The 18668-nt window shown below is 46.7% G+C and overlaps 1 protein-coding gene across 6 annotated transcripts; it reads left to right on the top strand.

Moving 5' to 3' along the window:
* The first annotated feature begins 244 nt into the window (after nt 1-244).
* On the top strand, nt 245-17947 carry tom1l2a (target of myb1 like 2 membrane trafficking protein a). 6 transcript variants are annotated; one of them, XM_076024134.1, is made up of 16 exons: nt 245-354; nt 3005-3089; nt 5426-5504; nt 5798-5947; nt 6283-6417; nt 6505-6654; nt 6982-7098; nt 7665-7798; nt 8054-8096; nt 8972-9179; nt 9826-9940; nt 10716-10791; nt 11936-12013; nt 14406-14465; nt 14926-14962; nt 15064-17947. In XM_076024134.1, the coding sequence occupies exons 1-16, from the start codon at nt 303-305 to the stop codon at nt 15207-15209; spliced, it is 1665 nt and encodes a 554-aa protein (XP_075880249.1). In that variant the 5' UTR covers nt 245-302; the 3' UTR covers nt 15210-17947. The 6 variants fall into 6 exon arrangements, with proteins under 6 accessions (XP_075880249.1, XP_075880248.1, XP_075880250.1 ...); XM_076024133.1 differs by having other exon boundaries at nt 6283-6654; XM_076024135.1 differs by lacking the exon at nt 14406-14465.
* Nucleotides 17948-18668: the final 721 nt, after the last annotated feature.

Below are 18668 nucleotides of genomic sequence, written 5' to 3' on the forward strand. Positions count from 1 at the left end.
ACATTTCCATACAGTAAATTAATTAAACGTAAATAATTGGTAGGTGATAATTTAGAATATGTTGAATATGCTTACGCCCTATTGTGCACTTATGCGTCAACAAATCGAATGCATTTTTAGCAACCCTAGCCGTCGGGAATGTCACTTGAACGCAGCTTGGTCGAGGCCAAGGACCGACGTAGATTTCGACCATACGCACGTAACACTCACTAGCCAATCACATTGCAAGGTGGGCGGGCCTTGACGTGCTGCCTCTGGGCCTGGATCTCTTGACAGTCCAGAGCGGATTGTTTGTTGTCAAAATGGAATTCCTCCTCGGAAATCCCTACAGCACTCCCGTGGGCCAGTGTGTGGGTACGTAAACCTCCAAAGTTTTTGTCGGTAACGGGGTTTGTCTCCTGCGTCACATAAGTCGAGCTCTGGCAGACATTTGTAGTTGTTTTTTTTCCCTTCTCCCCCTCCCACCAGGGTTTTTCGGCACCCGAGGCTGCTGCGCCCGTTAGCCAGCATCATCGCAGCAACTGTCATCCGCTTGGAATGCGACTAATGTTTTACTTTATCCACACAACTTTTGTGTGGTCACAAGGGTGGTTGTGTTGAACCGCAATATCACATTTGACAGTATACTTAATCGAGTGAAATAATGTGGAAGGAACGTAGACTTGTCATTCTTTGGGCTATGATCCGAAACAGTAGTTCAAGAACATTTTATTTTGTTGTTTTATTCCTTGTTGTTCATTGTAAAGATTCTGTGTTTTGTAGTTATTTTACAGAAGAGAGGATTTTGCTGAGGTTTCTATCACTGCTGGAGTAATCTCCTCCTCCTGGGCAACAGCATTCGTCACCAATGCTGTTTCTAGGTTTAAAATGCACCACTTTGCCCTCCTCTTTAAACATTTGTTTGGAACACTAAGATTCCAAGCAGCTTTCCCTGTGGGAAAAAACTACAACTGAAAACACCAACGTCAAAGCACTGCATGTGTTCTGATGAATGTAAAATGGTGTAAGTGGTGAAGTAAATTTGTGCACTTCAACAAACATAAGCATAAAAATGTCAAGCTCGGTGTATTTAGCCCAAGATGTATCTCTAACGATGTGGTTTATTGGTTGTCGCGTGGACAAACGTCTGTGTTTGCTGCAGTGCTGCCGAACGCTACGTCTGCAGTGGAAAAGCATCAGTTTACCTCAATCAGTGAGTGACAAATAGAGGTGACAGCACTTTATGCAGCTGTTGTTTGCTGAATGCAGAGACAAAATAAGAAAAAAACATAGAAAGAAATAGAATAGAAGGATCGTGATGTTATGTTAATGTTCATTGGTGGCTGTTCTTAGGAAATAATTCATTTATTTAAATTCCTATCTTATCAATCACACTTTTTGTTGCCAGTGATCAGACAACAGGGCTTTTAGTGGTTGAGCACTGAAGAGTAAAGATTCAAGTCTTCCCACTGAGTGGGCATGAACTTCACTGAGATGGAAGAAGTGAGCGACACACTAAGAAAAAAGAAAAGTGTCTAATGTGAGCGGCTGGAGTGAGTCTCTCGTCCTCGGCACTGGCTGTGAAGCAATGGGGGGGCCTCTGTAGAGGGGACAGAGATTTATGGCTTTGTTGGCGGTGCGTGGCACGGCCTACCGCCGCTCTGGTGCCATGTGACGGCTCTGCTTCGCCAACGCCGTGTCATCCCATTGGACTGGGCGGCGTGAATGAACGCCGTGCTCAGTGGGTCGGGGCGCTCAGCTTGCCTAGCAAGGCTCGCGATTGTTTCCTGTTTCCCGCGTTTTCCCGCACCCGCAGGAGCGGTGTGGTGCTAATTTCTTTGTGCCTGTCCGTTCCCGCCCTGCCCGGCCTTGACCTGACAATCCACTTGAGGAGATTATGTGGGATATCTCAGCGGCGGCGGCGGGTTTCTCTGCGGTGTTTTGAACGCAGCTCGCGCTGAAATTGACTTTGCTTTCTTCAGAGTTTTGATCGAAACGAAAATACGTTTGTCTTTCTGTTAGTGGTGGTGCCAACCCCCTTAACAGTTGACGTCATGGCTGTCACAGCACTCCCACACACCACAATGAAAGTCAACGGGGCCCCAGTGAGAGGCTCTCAGCCCGGGCATGACAGCCTGCTCCAAGGCCCTGAGGCTCCAGGGAGGCAAGCTCCACCCGTCTCAGATCAACACTCGTCTAATGTGAAACTTTGTGGTGTCAATTACGGTTCTCTGGGGTGCAAATGTCCCCCTTTCTCCTTCCCTTTTCACTTTGAGTGTTTTGTTTACACAACTTTGATCCAGAACCGACAGACACGATGGATGGATTGTTGCAGAGGAGGGTGGGACGGAGGGATGGGAAGGGAAGGGATGGGAAGGCGGCGATAACACGGCCGGCAGCTCATCACTTCTTGCTTACCAGTCAAAAGTTTGGACAGACCTCATGCAATTTTTCTTTTTATCTTTAGAACTTGCTACCCTGCAGATAGATACTGAAGACATCAAATATATGAGCAAGATATATGTAATTATGCAGCTAAGAAAAACACGTTAAATAACTCTATAAGTATGCTTTTTATGAAAGGTGGCTGTTTTGAAGAATTTAAATATAAAACGTGTTCGAGTTATTTTACACTTTCATCGTTTCCTACATAATTCCATGTGTGTTCATACGTAGTTTTAATGAAACATTAAATCAGGGTGTGTCCAAACTTTTGACTGCTGGTGTATAATGATGCTGAAATAGCAGCAATATGGAGGGGACTTGGTTTGTCTTTGGATCAGCAGGTGGGGGATCGTGTAAGATTTTGTCCAGTAAGAAACGTTTTCAGTCATTTTCCCGGGCATCGAACCAAATGCTTGGACCAAATGCAGCGTCAGACAGAACGACAGCGGTTCAAAATCACATCGATTTTCACCCTAACCCCCCACTTTGAGAAACACACAAGATCGGAGATTAAAGGCGACACGTTAAGAACAATTCATTAACGTAGATGGCTTTCTTTGTGATTAATTCTTTTTTTCAGAAAGGGCCACAGATGGAGGTCTGCAGTCGGAGGACTGGACCCTCAACATGGAGATCTGCGACATCGTTAACGAGACGGACGAAGGGTGAGCAGTGCCATCTCTGCTGAGTCACCTTATTACCGTTGGGCCCATTTAGTGGAACAACGTTCGCTCCCTGAATGATTCAGCCCCCTCCCCTCTCCTCCTCATTCCCTGTCATTGTGTTTCTCATTGTTTTGTGGGCTGCTTGCCTGCCTGACTGCCTGCCTGGCTGAGTGAGTGAGTGACTGCAGCCACCGAGTGTGTGTCACCAGTGCGACACAGTGCCCTTTGTTCTCGGTAGGAAGGTGCCAGTGGCTGCTCAAGCCTTCAGCTTCTACGTGTTGTCAGTTTCTTCCCATTTTTTAACCAATTTTTCCGCATTCACGTTTTCATTCTGGTCTCCACTGAGGCATTTAGCCCTCTGTTTACAGCTTCCAGCCAAAATGCACAAGAAGTTGCAGCTCCATGCCCAGCTTGACGCTGATCGATGGAACCGCGGGTGTTCATAACCGGGGAGCAGTATCAGTGAGTTTTTGGTACCCTCCGTGACATCACGAAGGGTGCTCCCTAACCACTTAATTTCTGGCGTGTCAGCTGGCAGGATCAGGACCTTTATTCATGTTTGAGAATATATTGACGAATTTGGCAAGATATGCAACCTTTAAATTTCACAGTTGCTTCAAGAGGAAGAAGTTTTTGCTTGTATGTTTTCCATTCCTCCTCCTCACATTCTTCATGTCTACACACATACACACATACACACACACACACACGCATCTTGGCATGCGACACCCAGTGCGCTCGGTCACACAACACAGAACTACTTGTACTGTCCAAGTTAGATGATGTCTCCTCCACACTCTGACTCTAGAGCCCGGCTGACGCTGCTTTGGTTTTTATTTGTTTAGGTTGGGGGGGGGGGGTGAAATGTCCAACAGTGTCCAACTGGAATTTATCTGGATTTCCTTGATTATTCTCAACGATCTCAAGACCGACATCCTGTATCTATATTTTTTTTCCACGTTCATACACGGTGTTGAACTTGATGGTTTATGTCGATAACTGTCGTATCAGTGAAATGAGCTGCCAACTGCGCTGTCGGTTTCTGGATGAAAAGCGAGAGAGCGTCCCAGCCAATCAGAACGCACGACTGGACGGTCCAGGACGTCCAATTTAAGACGCATCCGTAGCTACGTTTTCATTCCCCCTAGAATGGCGCAAAACCTAAATATTGCAATAAAAACCTGGTATTGGAAACACCTGAACTTGGAAAAACCTCTCAAATATGGCCTAAAGGTTTTGACGCTCTAATGAGGTGGTTTTTCATACGTATCGACATAGAGCTATATCGCAACAGTGTCATGGAGGCACTTTTTTCCCATTTACACGTCAGTGGACGTGACGTACGTGGTCACGTGACCAGTTCAAGTGAAAAGGCAAAATACTTTTTACCTCCATCCTTCAAAGTCGGGTCTCGCGGGACCAGATTTTTACGAGAATTAGGGCTGATGCGCTTCACACCATTCAATGGAAACTCCTGCGAATCGCAATTGTACTTTGTTGAAATTTTACAAGTGTTACTTTTATTTTGCGAAAAATGTCATGGAAACGCAGCTGGTGATCGAGTGGGTTTCTCAAATGTCCAGCTGGGGAGAACGTCAGGTCTCAGGAGGGTATTGGGTGTTCCTGTATTGTTGACTGTGGTTGCTGAAAAAAAGGCCTCGGTAAAAGTTGATCTCAGGCTCCGCGTGACCGGAAAAGTTTGTTGGCAAAGTTCGGGAGAGAAAAACGCCGTCAAACATTGCGAATCGTATCTCGGAGCGAATCTCGGGCCGATGCCGACTTGCACTGCCTGGTAAATCAGTGGAGCTCTGATGCAGGCGCACCTGGAGCGCCGTCCCGGGAAGCCATACATCAAACCCTCTGATTCGTCGCCGGCTCCCCCCCTCTGTCAGTGAACGCATTGCTTCTCGTGGAGGACTCGGCGAACGTTATTCCGCTCCGTCGGCAAGGAGACAGTGAGGATGGTGAGCCGCTCTCCGGATCCCGATCACGGGTGGCGGAGGAGTGTGTGTGTGTGTGTGTGTGTGTGTGTGTGTGTGTGTGTGTGTGTGTGTGTGTGTGTGTGTGTGTGTGTGTGTGTGTGTGTGTGTGTGTGTGTGGGGGGGGAGACACGCACTCTTGGCGGTACAGTGCGAGCGGGGAGCAGATGGTGCGGCAACGCTCCTCCGTCGCGGTCAGATAGCCTCGCCGACAGACTGACTGACATCTGTTGCCGCGGCGCCCGAAAACTCATCCGTCCCCCAGTCCAAGATGTCGCCGCGGCTCTCGGCTGCGTCTCACCCAGCTGTGTGTCTCCTCTCCTCTCCTCTCCACCACCCCCACCGTACCCTCCGCAGGCCGAAAGATGCCATGCGGGCGCTCAAGAAGAGGCTGTGCGGCAACAAGAACTACAGGGAGGTGATGCTGGCGCTGACGGTGAGAGGCTCTGGATGGATTCACTTGCAGAAGTTGGATTTTCTTTTGGTTGCGGATGACATTGACTTAAAGTCATTTATTATTGCAATAAAACAGCAAAACAGGTCCTACACCTGTCGGCAACAAAAGCAACAAAAAGCATCTTGTGTAGCGCCCAGTTGCTTGGTTAGTTCTCCAACAGTAAATAAGCCCCTAGAACTACTGTACAGGTAAACAACAGTAATTTACTTGCAAGCAGGTTTGTCTTTTCAAGCCCCAAACTTTCTGAACGCCGCGTTCTGCCCTCCGTGCAGGTGCTGGAAACGTGCGTGAAGAACTGCGGCCACCGGTTCCACATCCAGGTGGCCAACAGAGACTTCATCGACGGCGTGATGGTGAAAATCGTCTCCCCCAAGAACAACCCTCCGACCATCGTGCAAGACAAAGTTCTGTCACTCATACAGGTGTGAAGGTGTCTTTGGCCCAAAATCCGCGAAAGATGTTTAGTTCTTGAATTTGCCCTCCTGACTTTGTTGCATTCAAACTAAGTAATAACGCATGCATTATCTGTATGTCTTTAAAAGAAACTGGTCACAAAGCCTTGTTTGTTATCACTGCATTGTTCCAATGCAAAACAACATGGTGACAGAAACAGTGCCTCCAGAGGATGGGGGGTTTTATTGCAACGGAATGAACAATTTATAACAAAATCTAAAAAAACTCAAACAAATTTTTTACTGTTTTTGTTGCATTTACAACAACAGTTATACATACATGTGCCATGTGTGTTTTGCTGCAGGCCTGGGCCGACGCCTTCAGAAGCAGCCCCGATCTGACCGGCGTGGTTCACATTTACGAGGAGCTGAAGCGGAAAGGCATCGAGTTCCCTATGGCCGACCTGGACGCCCTGTCGCCCATCCACACGCCGCAGAGGGTGGGAGGAGTTCGGGAGGGTCACCGGCGCCGTGCAGCACGTTCCCACGCTGACGCTTGTCTCCGCCGGCGTGTTTCTGTTTCCCAGGGCACACCAGAGGTGGACCCAGCCATGACCAAGTATCTCGCCCCGGCCTCGCCCCCCGCTGCCGTGACTCCCAAGCCCTCTCCGAGCCCAGCCCCTCCCACGCAGGCTTCCCAGGCGCCCAGCAGCTCCATCACGGCCACCCCCGAACAGGTGAGGGACAGCCACAGCATCTGTTGAGTGGCAGTTTACCAACAAAGCCCTTTGTGATGTCACAAAGGGTACTGATACCTCTGCATATACACCCCTAGCCAGGCGTTTGTTCCACCCTCGTATTTTGTCTCCTTCCCAACACACACAAACTCCATCGCAGCATCATTTTAGCAGAGGGCAGTAAACACGGGGCTAAAGATGCTGTTTTTTTCTTCTTCTGATCTGCTTTCAGATCTGTAGATTAGTAGGATTTGAAAATGGACACGACATGGTGCCTTCGACCATCTTGGATGTTTTAAAATTACCTTCATTTTTTTTTGGCTTCAGATCGCCCGGCTGCGCAGTGAGCTGGACGTAGTGAGAGGCAACATCAAAGTCATGTCTGAGATGCTGACGGAAATGGTCCCCGGCCAGGAGGACGCTTCCGACCTCGAGCTACTCCAGGTTAGATTCTCATCCAAATGAAAACCTTTGATTCCCTTGTTTTTATTTTGTCATTGTATTCCCCTCCAGGGAACGCCGCTCCGCCGTCATCGAGCGTCGTGTGAATCTGTCATTCGCGGCACGTCGGCGTTCAATCGTAGTTCTCGCGTGCGGCCACTAGGGGGAGTAGTGCGTCGTGTTTTCAGAGAAGGAAACAGCTTCCCCTTGATTTATAATGAGCGAGTCGCTGCTGCGACGTTCCTGGAAGTGGCTATCAAACAGCGGTAGACGTTAATCCCCCTTCTCGCCAAAGCCACTCAGGTATTTGTGTCAGCTGTGAGAATCGGGCCGTTAGCATAGCAAAAAAAAATAAAAAAAATACATAGAATGGTAAACCGGTTGTGCAAATATTTGTCAACTCCGAGGATCCACTTGCACCCTAAATAAATATATACATGGATTTCTTTCCTAGTTTTACAGTTGATGTCGAACAGTGTCTTTGTTCTCGTCTTTGTCTTTCTTCTTGTGGTCCTCCGCCACCCGCTGCTCTCGGCCTTGATTTATCGATCCGCGTCCGCCTCGTCAAGGAGCTGAACAGGACGTGCAGAGCCATGCAGCAGAGGGTGGTCGAGCTGATTTCGCGCGTCTCCAACGAGGAGGTGACCGAAGAGCTGCTGCACGTCAACGACGACCTCAACAACATTTTCCTCCGATACGAGAGGTACGGTACCAGGCGTGACCTTCACTTTTCCCAATAATGTGGGCTGGAATTTTTTTGTAAGTGTGCCTGGAGAGGTAGATTCCAAAGCATTTTGAAATTGACCTTTCAAAGTATTTCAAATTATACAAATCTAAATTTGCAATTTGTTAAAAAAAAAAAAAAAAGTAAATGCAAATTTGCAGTATTTCTAATGTTTTTATTGGCAAGGAAAAATCATTTTAGCTTGTGAGCCTGACCAGATTTTTCCACTTGCAGGTACGAGAGGTACAGGTCAGGCAGAGCGTCGCAGAGCAACGGGGTGAGTCGACTCCTTTTGAACAATACCCCGGAATTCCCTCTCAGTATTTCTACACTGTTTTATTACCCAGTGCGTTTTTATGAAAGGTCTCTTCCTTGGAAAAAAACACACCTGCGCTTAATCAAAGCGCTGTTTCCCCACATAAAATCCATCCGTCTTGCTCAAAGTGCCTTTCATAATCCCTCGCAGTAATAAAACCCAGTGTTCAGAGTATTGCCCTTGGTTTATAAAAAGTGGAAGAGGTGCGCAGGTCGAGCTCCAGCCCGAGCTGTTTGCCAAGATGGGCTCTGGAGCGCCGGGACGCCGCCTGCTTTCGGCGTCGCGTTAATCTCTTTCTGTGTGTTGTTCTGTTTGTGTTGCGGCTAGCTGATGGAGGCAAGTATGACACCACCGCCGCGTTCATCAACCCGGGATAAAACTGGCCAATGAGCTCGTAGCACGCCCCTTTCTCCTCCCCTCACACCAACCCCTTTGAAACCCATGTGACTTGTCTCAGCATCAGCACCACAGTGTGGATCTAGAACCTTCCCTCCACCTCCCATCCCCTGTCTGGCACATCTGAAGTCTGTTTATTCCGCCCTCTCTGTGTTGTTCCTGCACATCGCCTTTCGATCTGTGATCACACACACACACCACACACACACTGTGCAAACACGCTCTGCCCCTGTAGGGTCTCGGCAGCGACAGGCCTTCCCCCTCTCTCTCTCTCTCTCTCTCTCTCTCTCTCTCTCTCTCTCTCTCTCTCTCTCTCCCTCTCTCTCTCTCTCCCTCTCCCTGAAACGAACCCCCTGCCGTCGGAATTCCCTTCGAGTCCCTTTCATCTCTGTTTTGCCGGATGGATCGTTTTTTTTTGTTTACCCCCCTCCTCCTTGCAGACGTTGAGCGAGACCACCGACGACAACCTAATCGACCTGGGCCCGGGCTCGCCAGCTGTGGTCACGCCCAGGATCACCTCCAGCCCGCCGCCCAGCTCTGCAGCTGGCCTCGCTGCCTCCCCGGCCCACAGAGCCACCCCGGCCACCCCGGCCACTCCGGCCACCCCGGCCACCCCCGCCTCCCTGACCTCGGCACTGGCCAGCCTGGGTAATGAAATACCGCCTAAAAAGAACAAACATTACAGCACAGATCACTTCTGAAACAACTCACGATTAAAGGTGCTGATTTTTTTTTTTTATTGCCATTACTGTGTATCTGCAGGCCAAAGTGGATAAATAACAAAAGTCCATCCTGAATTTTCTTTTTTGACGCTTTCCAGATGGTGTGAGCTAGAACAGGAAGCTGAAAAATTGCCCTTTGTGATGTCACAAACCGCTTTTTTCCCCATTCATCTCTTCCATCGTATTGTATTCTCCCAGTTTAGTGGCAGCTTCCAAAGGCAGGTGTTGGACCCGCCCATCAGGGGGCCCACCTTGTTTTTGTACTCTTTCCAAAATGCGGAAAGTACAACAAAGCGTCAATTTTAGTCACAGGAGGTTGTAAACAGAGGGCTAAATATGCTTTTTTTCGAAATGTATTTCGGTAATCACTCATAAAAAGCTGCCCTACTTGTGTTTAAAAAAAAATTCCAAATACAAAGAGTTGGACCTGGGTATAACACTGGGATTCTCCCGGCAACAGAACTCACCGCTCTCTGCACTGAATGTCTCGTACTCCTGCTGAGTGGAAAAAATAATAAATCCGTGTGTTGCGATCTTCCGCCTCAATATCTCACGTTGCTCTTCCCGTCCAGATGTGGCCTCGGACAGCGTGAGCGGAACCTTGTCCTCCCTGTCAGGCCGTAACCAGGACGACTTTGACATGTTTGCCCAGACCAGGAGCAGCTCCCTGGCTGAGCAGCGCAAGAAGTAGGTCCTGCTGGAACAGATCGCCGGCTTTTTTTTTTTTATATAGGGGAGGTCGCCGCGTCTTCAGAGTTATGTTACGTGATTTTTCCTTTCGTTCATTCACTTTGAGTTGTTCCACCTTTTTAAAATGACGCCAAAGGTGCAGAAAAATCACCATTTAGTGCCGACATCCTTTTATCCCCATCTTCTTAGGGGCCGTACTTTACACGAAGCCTTATTCAACAGACAAACTTGTGGCGCCACACCAGGCCGGGTGTAGGTACTACATCGTTTTCAGTCGTCCCCATGTAAATGGGATATTTTTTGTGTGAATATGGCTTCGTGTAAAAGTGTTTTTTTTTTTGTTTTTTTTTGAGTGCGGTTTCGAAAATGTGCGGTAAAAAAAAAATGTCCCCGTGTAAAACGGCCCCTGAAAGACTGCTCCTTCTTTTCTTTTTTTTGGTTTCATCCGAAATATGTAGATGACACTTTTTCTTCCTCCTCTGCTTTTTCTAACCGTTTGTTGGAACTGAAAACTTTTTCTGTTTCGACTGTTTGTCGGAACTGAGAAGTATAGAAGCGTGTGGCATCAGGTGTTTTCCTTTCCTCCCTCCATCCTTTGTTTCCGTCCCTTCTTACCTAATTTCCATCACCTTCCCTTCTACCTCCCCGGGGTTGTTTCCCTTCCTTTTCTCTCTCCTCAGCTTTTTTTTTTTTTCAAGATCCTCTTCCTCTCTGCATCTTCGCTAAGATCTCTGTCTGTGTCTCCCCCACCCGCCCCCACACCCTTGTGCAGTGTGAAGTACGAGGACCCTCAGGCTCTGGGCAGCCTGGCTTCGGCTCTGGACGTGCGACAGCAGAACGCTGGAGGGGTGAGCGCACTGGCGCACCCACACGCGCGCCTCAGCACAAATTTCCACCTGCACCAGTAGCCCCTCCGGTCACCTCTCGCATGCGACGGCGTGCTCCGCTGTGTGTTGCAGCGTGACATTTGTCCTGCGTGCAGCGATAACCAAACCTTGGACAAATAGAGAAAAAGTGAGGTGGAGGGGGTGCGGCTTGTGCCCTGCCAAAATAAATATGGCGCAACAAGTCGAAATGTCTATGGATAGTAATGGCAAACAGGACAGTTTGTCTTGTGTGCCTTGCTTCTCGGTAAATATTGGCTCTGTGGAACTTCTATGAAGCTGTTCTCAGTTTCCCAGCCAACCAGATGTCGGCACCTTCGGTCTGTTTGTTCAAAGAGCGCGACGCAGCCCACCGCAGTTTGCATCTCACGTCTTCTTTGTCAAAGGAAGAGAGCACTTAACGCCGGGCCCTTGTCGTGATTTATGCTCTCACAATTGACGGGAAGACAATGCTTCTGTTTGAAATGGGCTGCGCCGCCTTTCAGTGCCAATGTGGCTCCGGCTATTGCGATTATTTTGGTCAATATTGAAATTCACGATTACTCAAACGATCGTTTTGTGATGCATTTATTGATTCTCTGGCCGAGTGTGAAATCTCGGCCTGCGCCACGCTCTCTGAATGAAACTCGCGCGTGCAAAGTCAGACCGGGGTCACATGCTCGCCTCCCAGATCGCCGTAATCTCCCTAGTTCGCTTGTCTGAGCACACATTGCGTCGTATTTGCACAGCCATCAGTGTGCACATGGATGACTTCTGAACCTGTCTGACCCACACACACACACACACACCATTACTTAATTTGAGTCACCTCAGGTTCCTCCGTCCCTCATCCACAATCAGTATTTATTTCCTTATTTTGATTTTTAGGTTTCATCTTTATGCAACAATGCCTTTCTTCTCTCGCTCTCTCTCTCTTTCTCTCTCTCTCTCTCCTTACGACGAGCCGTCTCCCCCTTGTGATTGACCCCTCTCTCTCTCTCTTTCTCTCTCTCTCTCTCTCTCTCTCTCTGTCTCTGTCTCTGTCTCTCTCTGCGCTGTGTGCTATGCTGTGGTAGAGCTGGCTGCCTTGTTTTCTCTTGTGTAAGGTGTTGTTCTGTTGTTGATTCAGCTGAGGGTAGAAGGGGATGGTACCCCAGCAGCAGATCAGGAGCTGCCCATAGACAGCTGGCTTATTACCCAAGGAATGGTGAGGACTCCACCCTCAAAGTGTGTCCTCCTGCCCCTCCCCCACCCACCTCTCCAGCTTCTCCGCCAGTGTCCGCCATCACCCCTTTTTGCTTTTCTCCTACCATTCACAGTCCTCAGTAGATGCTCGGCATTCATCCAGACTCCCCTCACGTCTCTGCCATCTCATTGGATAACGGTGTGCTCCCCCCTCCCCTAAAGGAACAGGAAAAGTTCCACCACTTATGAACGTCTACCTTCATGCCACTTGCAGGTGCAGCACTCTGGTGTTGGGCAATATGTCGATACGGTTGCAGCTTGATGCTTGTGACTGATTGACAGCAAATGCACGTGTGCAGAGTAGTTGCATGGAGAAAATTATTGGTTTGGAATACGGCTTTGAATTGTTTAGAAAAAATAGGAATTAAAAAGCTGGGGAAAAAATACCTCCAGGAATAAAAAGAAATCCAACAAGGTGACTAAAATACACAAGAAACTGCACAAAATAAATTTAATGCTTGTGATTTATAGACAGACATAATTTTTTGTGACACGATATGAATATGGCTTTCATATTTTTTCATTCACTTTCAATTGAATGAAAAAAGGAAACATAAAAATGTAATTACAGCAAATACACAAAAAATAAGCAAAAAAAAAAAATCATCACTTCAGAAGTCCAAAATCACTTCTGTCGGGTTGTAATATTTGAATTGTCCACCTCCAGTGTGCTGCTGTCACTAATGCTCTTTACTCTGATGATCCCTCTGATAGATGGTAGACTTCCATGAACTTCATTCATCTCTAAACTGTCTGGCTCAGGCTGCCGGTGCTTCTGCTACACAGCTGCAATCACTCCCAGTCGTGCGAACCATGAGAGCAACAGCTCACTGTCTTAAATGACCGCGGACCCTCAGTGTCTACGATTATCTTCAAGGATCTCCATCCGTTAACTCTCATGCTTAAACCACAATAAAAAGCACCATAGTAGTACATAGTAGTATTTCTTTTTGTCCCCGTAAGTGTAAAACATTCAGCGTCTTGCTGAGGGACAACACTGTGTGCTTTAGAAGGAAGTTGGTGTGCTGTGTAGTGGATGGTATCGGCCAGCCGTGCGCCACCTCTGGATGTAAACCTCACCCGTCTCACTCTCACTGCAAATAGAGGAACTAACCCGTGAGCTAGTCGTGCTATAGTTCTAACAGTGTAGGAACTACACCAACGTTTTGACTTACAATATTAAAAAAAAAAAAAAAAACAACGTCTTGACAGCAAAGTGATACATGCGTAGGCTGGGAGTTGTGCAATCCCAGGAAGAATCTGATCTTTACTGTTGTGGCCCAAGGAACACATTTTGAAGGTCCCATGTTTATTTCAAATAGTTTTTTTTTTTGTGTCTATTGTAGCAAATTTGTAAATTCCAGTTCTCTGGAGGCCTGGAGTTTTTTTTCTGTTGGGTGGTAATTTTACAAGACTTCTCCGTCCATCATCTAAGTAAAAGTAATAATACGATTTGAGAAAATGTGCAGAACATGGGACCTTTTAAAAACCAGCCAATTCTCACTTGACTCCAAAGACTATCGAAACGGAAATCCCGCTACGGCGTCTGAACTCCGTGTCTTCTCGTGCCTTTCAAGAGAAGACGCAATACGGAGGAACTTTCCTCCTCCTCGTAACTCCTCGCTGATGAGGAGCTGCAGAGAAACGTTTCCCCCCCCGCACCCCTTCCCTTCGCAGCAGCAACATCAAAAGAACCCCCCCCCCCAACTCGGAACGTTCGGTCCACGTGAAAATGAATTCAGCCCGACTCGCCCTCCTTTTATCTCAGCCGCTGCACTTCTCTCTCTCTCTCTCTCTCTCTCTCTCTCTCTCTCTCTCTCTCTCTCTCCCTCCCTCTCTCTCTCTCTCTCTCTTTCTCTCTTCCCCCACGCGTGTTGTTCTGTGCGTGCGTGCCCCGCCCTCCCCCACGCGCGCTCAGATTCTCCCGTCCAATCAATCCCTTAATCGTGTTCCGGCAATTTGCTAATTGACTAATGATGTGGAATAATTGATGCTGCGGTGCGACATCAGTCAGCAGCTGTTGAGCCGTGTCGCAGCCACGGCAACTAATGAGAACGATGCACAACCAGGGAACCGCTTGCAGAATTTTGGAGGGGGTGGGTGTGAATTCTGAGCGTGAGAGTTTTTTTTTTTTTTAATTTTGATTTTTGTCCTAATATTGATTTCTTTTTCTTTCTTTCCTTCCTTTTTTTTTTGTCTTGTTTTCATCATTCGTCCTTCTGGTGCCTTTTGTGATTCATCCCTTGCCCCTCATCCAAATCTTGTGTGTTTGTGCGCCGTGGCTTCTTGGCGGTGTCTATGTGTTGTGTGACCCTGGTGCCGCCTCTTGGACTGTCCGTGGCTTTGCTCCATAGATCCCCGTATCGCAGTCCTCTGTCATGGATGACATAGAGGAGTGGCTCTGTGCCGATGTGGTGAGACTTCTTTATCTTGATTTATTTGATCTTCTTCTTCTTCTTCTCTTGCTGTCTCTTCCTCTTTTATTCAATCTTTCTCTTTGGAACTACCACTTTCTCCATCCGACCTACTTTTACCCCGCACGCTCTTTTTTTCCACTTTTTAACTCACACATTTCCACCAACGAGCTCACACTTTCCCGCGAACTGTTGACTCTCTCACACACGCTAACGGCGCAGTTAAGGCAGGCGACGTGCGCGCTCCCTGAACGTGCGCACGTGGAGGTCGTGGCTCTGAGCTCCACGTGGTTCCTTCTTTGTCTTTCCTACTGAAACGCGGGGGAAACATGCATGGTGGATGGTGTGAACTTGACAGTTTTCTAACCTGGACGCTGCTTAGTCTTAAACGTGTTTTTGTCTCCTAGCCAAATTGTTCACCTTGCAATGCTTTTTTTTTTTTTTTTTTTGCGCTTCCCAGAAAGGAGACGGCTCAGAGGAAGGCGTGACAAGTGAAGGTAAGGTCCGATCACGACGTCGATTGCGTTCGTTTTTACCCTCCGTTGTGCGAAAAGCACCCGTCGTTTCACACTCGACTACCAACGTGTGTATTTGACAGAGTTCGATAAGTTCCTCGAGGAAAGGGCAAAGGTCGTCGACTCCATCCCGTCGCCCCCGGGACCTCACCCGACTCACCCGGCCCGAGCCTCCGCCGGCTCCAGCAAGAAGGCCGAACGGACGGAGGACTCCCTCTTTGCCTTGTAGGCTGCTCTCAGGAGACCATTGGTCTCCTCTCCTGGGCGCCGCCGCTGTTGGCCCCACGGTGGCGCTGCGAGTGATCTCCCAACTCCTCGTCGTTCTTTTCTGGCCATTGTGTCGCCCCCAACTGCACACAACTGCTGCGTGTTACTATCAGTGGATGTATTCATATGTCGGCGCGGGGTCGTGTCGCTCGCAACCCTGCGTCTTATCTGTAACGTGCCACCAGAGGGCGACTTCTTGTCTGGCATTATTTAAACGTTTTCTCCTCGTTCCTGCCAGAATGAGGAGAAAAGTGCAGCTTGATACTCGGAGTCAGTAGATAAAAACAAACGTTATGTTTGATTGTTTAACCGTATTTAGCCAATCGCTAATCAATGCATCGTTCTGTTCTGTGCTAAGTACTAGCAATGTGGATATTGTTAATGTGTATATATTTTTTTTTTTTACCAACAAATATTTCAGTTTGAGAAACTGAGACAAGCGTTTAGCCCAAATTGCTCGCAGTGCAATGTAAACATGACTTGTGGCAGCAGGCTACTATTGCTATCCCTCTGACGGCTAAATCTTAGCTAATCTCACCAAGCGTTTGACAGCCTTCAGTTCACCGAAGGAAATTAATAAAACAGGCATTAGAAATGAAATAAAATCGACTAGCTCGCACCTAGTGTATGTCGAACAGGCGAGGCAAAACAATCTTGCCAATGTAACGCTTCACACAAATCTTTGCTGCCCCCTTCAGCGCTCTGTTGAAATAGATGTACACACTCGTACTCATTCCAAAGAATACTAAGGCTTTAAAGAACTACTAGCACTGAAGTTTACCTGTGTAACAACATTCGTGTGGAGAAAGGTTCCTTCCTTTGTCACTATCATCTGTGGCCTCCAAAGTAAAAAAAAAAAAAAAACCCACCAGATGTGTATTTTGTTCTCTGTGTTTTAAAGATGGTTACTATTTTTCTAGGGATGGGAAGTGGTCTTAACAGGTATTTTGCACATGAGGTTTCTAATGATGTAACTTTGACATGTTGGGAAAGTCCACGCAAAGCTGGACGAGAAAAATCTATGCTAAAGTTCAGTACATCACTTATTGGCATGGCACAGCGCTCACGTTATTGATTAATAGAGTATCAATTAACAATGACACAATATCACAAAATCACACAATTAATCTGGCCAACCTCCATGATCACGGAATTGACCAATCAAAATGGAGTTCCTTCTTAACACTACATACTGAGGAACTCATTCTCATTTTTCCAGATTCTGGTTTTGGGAGAGAGGGGGATATTTTTATTTGACAACATTAATCTGCAAACCTTGAGGGAAAACCCTTCACAATTTACTTACTCCAGTTGGAGAATACAAGAAATGATTTTTGAGCGTCTCCTTGAATTGTATAGATTCATGCAAAGAACACTTGTGGTCTCAAGCCATATTGAAAACCAAGAAAATGCTCATCTGTAGAATTACAGTCTGAATAAATGAAAGCAGCGGGAAAAAAACTATAGTTGGGGAAAATTGAAAAGACTTTGTGGAACAGTTAACTTGCTGTCGCCGAGATGTATTTGCGATAGCTTACCCGTCCGTTACTCCACGCCATGTTATATACCTCAGAATACAGACATGTTCTGTATCCAACCGAAATGTACTAACTCATTGGCAAATCCAGACGAGGTCTGTGTATTATTTGCTTTGCTGATTGTATCTGATGTAAAAGCCGCCCCGCAGCCTCCACCGTTGGCCGCAGTGCGGCTGAGGCTGAAGCTGCGGTAATCAATGAGAATTAGTCCGCTCTTTGATCGGCGTAATCAAAGATGAGCTGTCGTGCTTTCATCCCGGTATGATTTACCCGCGCACGTTGGAGCGGGCTGCCAAAATATTTTTGTGATTCCGGCAAAATAGCTGCGATTGGGACTTGTTATTTGGTCCATTTGGAGGTAAAATAAGCAAACCTGTCTGCATTCCAGCTTTTGCCGAAGCTCTGGCTTAATTAGCGTGGCTTTGCACTTTTTCTTTCCCTTTCATTCCATTTACAACCAAAAGCTTTTCCAAAAACATTAATTTGTACCCACCCCTCCCCCCTACGGACACACACAAACACACACACACACACACACTGCAAAAGCCAGATATAGCAGCTGATAATGAAATAATACATTGTTAGTTTAGGCTTCTGATAGAGATAATAATTACACTAATGTTAAAGTAACAACAATGTTGAAAGGCTGCATACCCTCGTATTACAAATAATATATATACACGTATTTAAGTTAAAGAAATTGTTATTGAGCTTTATTTTTGTAATGCTGCACGCTTGGAGATTTCGTGGCCAGATACAGCTCCTGCCATTGTTGCGCAGGCAAGAATACACCGCAGTCCGACTAAATGTATTACAGATCAGCTGTAGGGAAACTAAAATGTTTTTTGTTTAGTGTTTTGCAGCTCTAAACCTGTACCAGAGCGTATTGTGGTATTCACTCTAAAAGGCTTTAGGTCTGTATTCAGCATTTATTCTGTGACACCACATGATTTCCATACAGTTACTGAATGTCTTTTAATTCTGATAGAGCAAAACATTACGCCCATGTTTTGTGCACATGCAAGAGATGAGATTTATTGTTGGTGATCATATTTGTTGTGGGGCTCTGCTTGCCTTTACTAATGGCCAGAGGTTTTTTTGTTTTTGGAGTCCTAATGCGCGTCTGTAACTGCCCAATAAAACTTGTAAGGTGTGACTGCTACCTCACTACTGTATTTGCTTCATTTACAACACAGGTGCTATCAGATATCTTAAAATGTTGTTAAGTGTGCACATGCAGATACAATTACGCTAAGCATAATCACCCACCACCGTTTTGTCCAGTCACTCACCATTATCTAGGCACAGTTAATCTCTCATACTATATAAGATTCACTTTACTGTCAAAAAACATGGCTCATGCTTGTCAGTGAACTCCCCAGAAATAAGAAAGGTCAGTCATTTTCTTTCTTATTCTTGTTTTACTTTGGAGAATGTGTGTGCTGTTATAGCGCTAACTCCAATATGGGAGCACAAATACCTTTCCGCACAGTGGCAACACCTGTAGCGATGAGTGTGTTTTCTTTTCATCAACTTCTGAACATGTGAGAAGTTCAGCAAAGTGTGTGGAGGGCATTTTTTGTGTTGTTGTAGGTAGTAAACATGTGGTTTTAATGGGATACGTGTTTTTTTTTTTTTTTTTTTCATTCAAGGCTCTTCCTAGTGTCTGGGAAGAGGAAATATAAAATTCTGACAACAGGTGTAATGTTAAAACAGGTGTAATGGCCTTAGATGTTCCTTGAATTATGAGTATCAATAAAGGATTAAGGGGAAAACCTTTTTTTTTTTTTTTTTTTTAAAATTTTCAAATAAAAGCCAAAGTGAAAACACCCCATGACCAATAATACCGGGCTTAGTAGCAAGGCTTTGAATTTCCCCCCTCT

This window comes from Nelusetta ayraudi, unplaced genomic scaffold (assembly GCF_046127955.1).
Source record: "Nelusetta ayraudi isolate G7.1 ecotype Tasmania unplaced genomic scaffold, CSIRO-AGI_Nayr_v1 ptg000016l, whole genome shotgun sequence".
Lineage (NCBI taxonomy): Eukaryota > Metazoa > Chordata > Actinopteri > Tetraodontiformes > Monacanthidae > Nelusetta > Nelusetta ayraudi.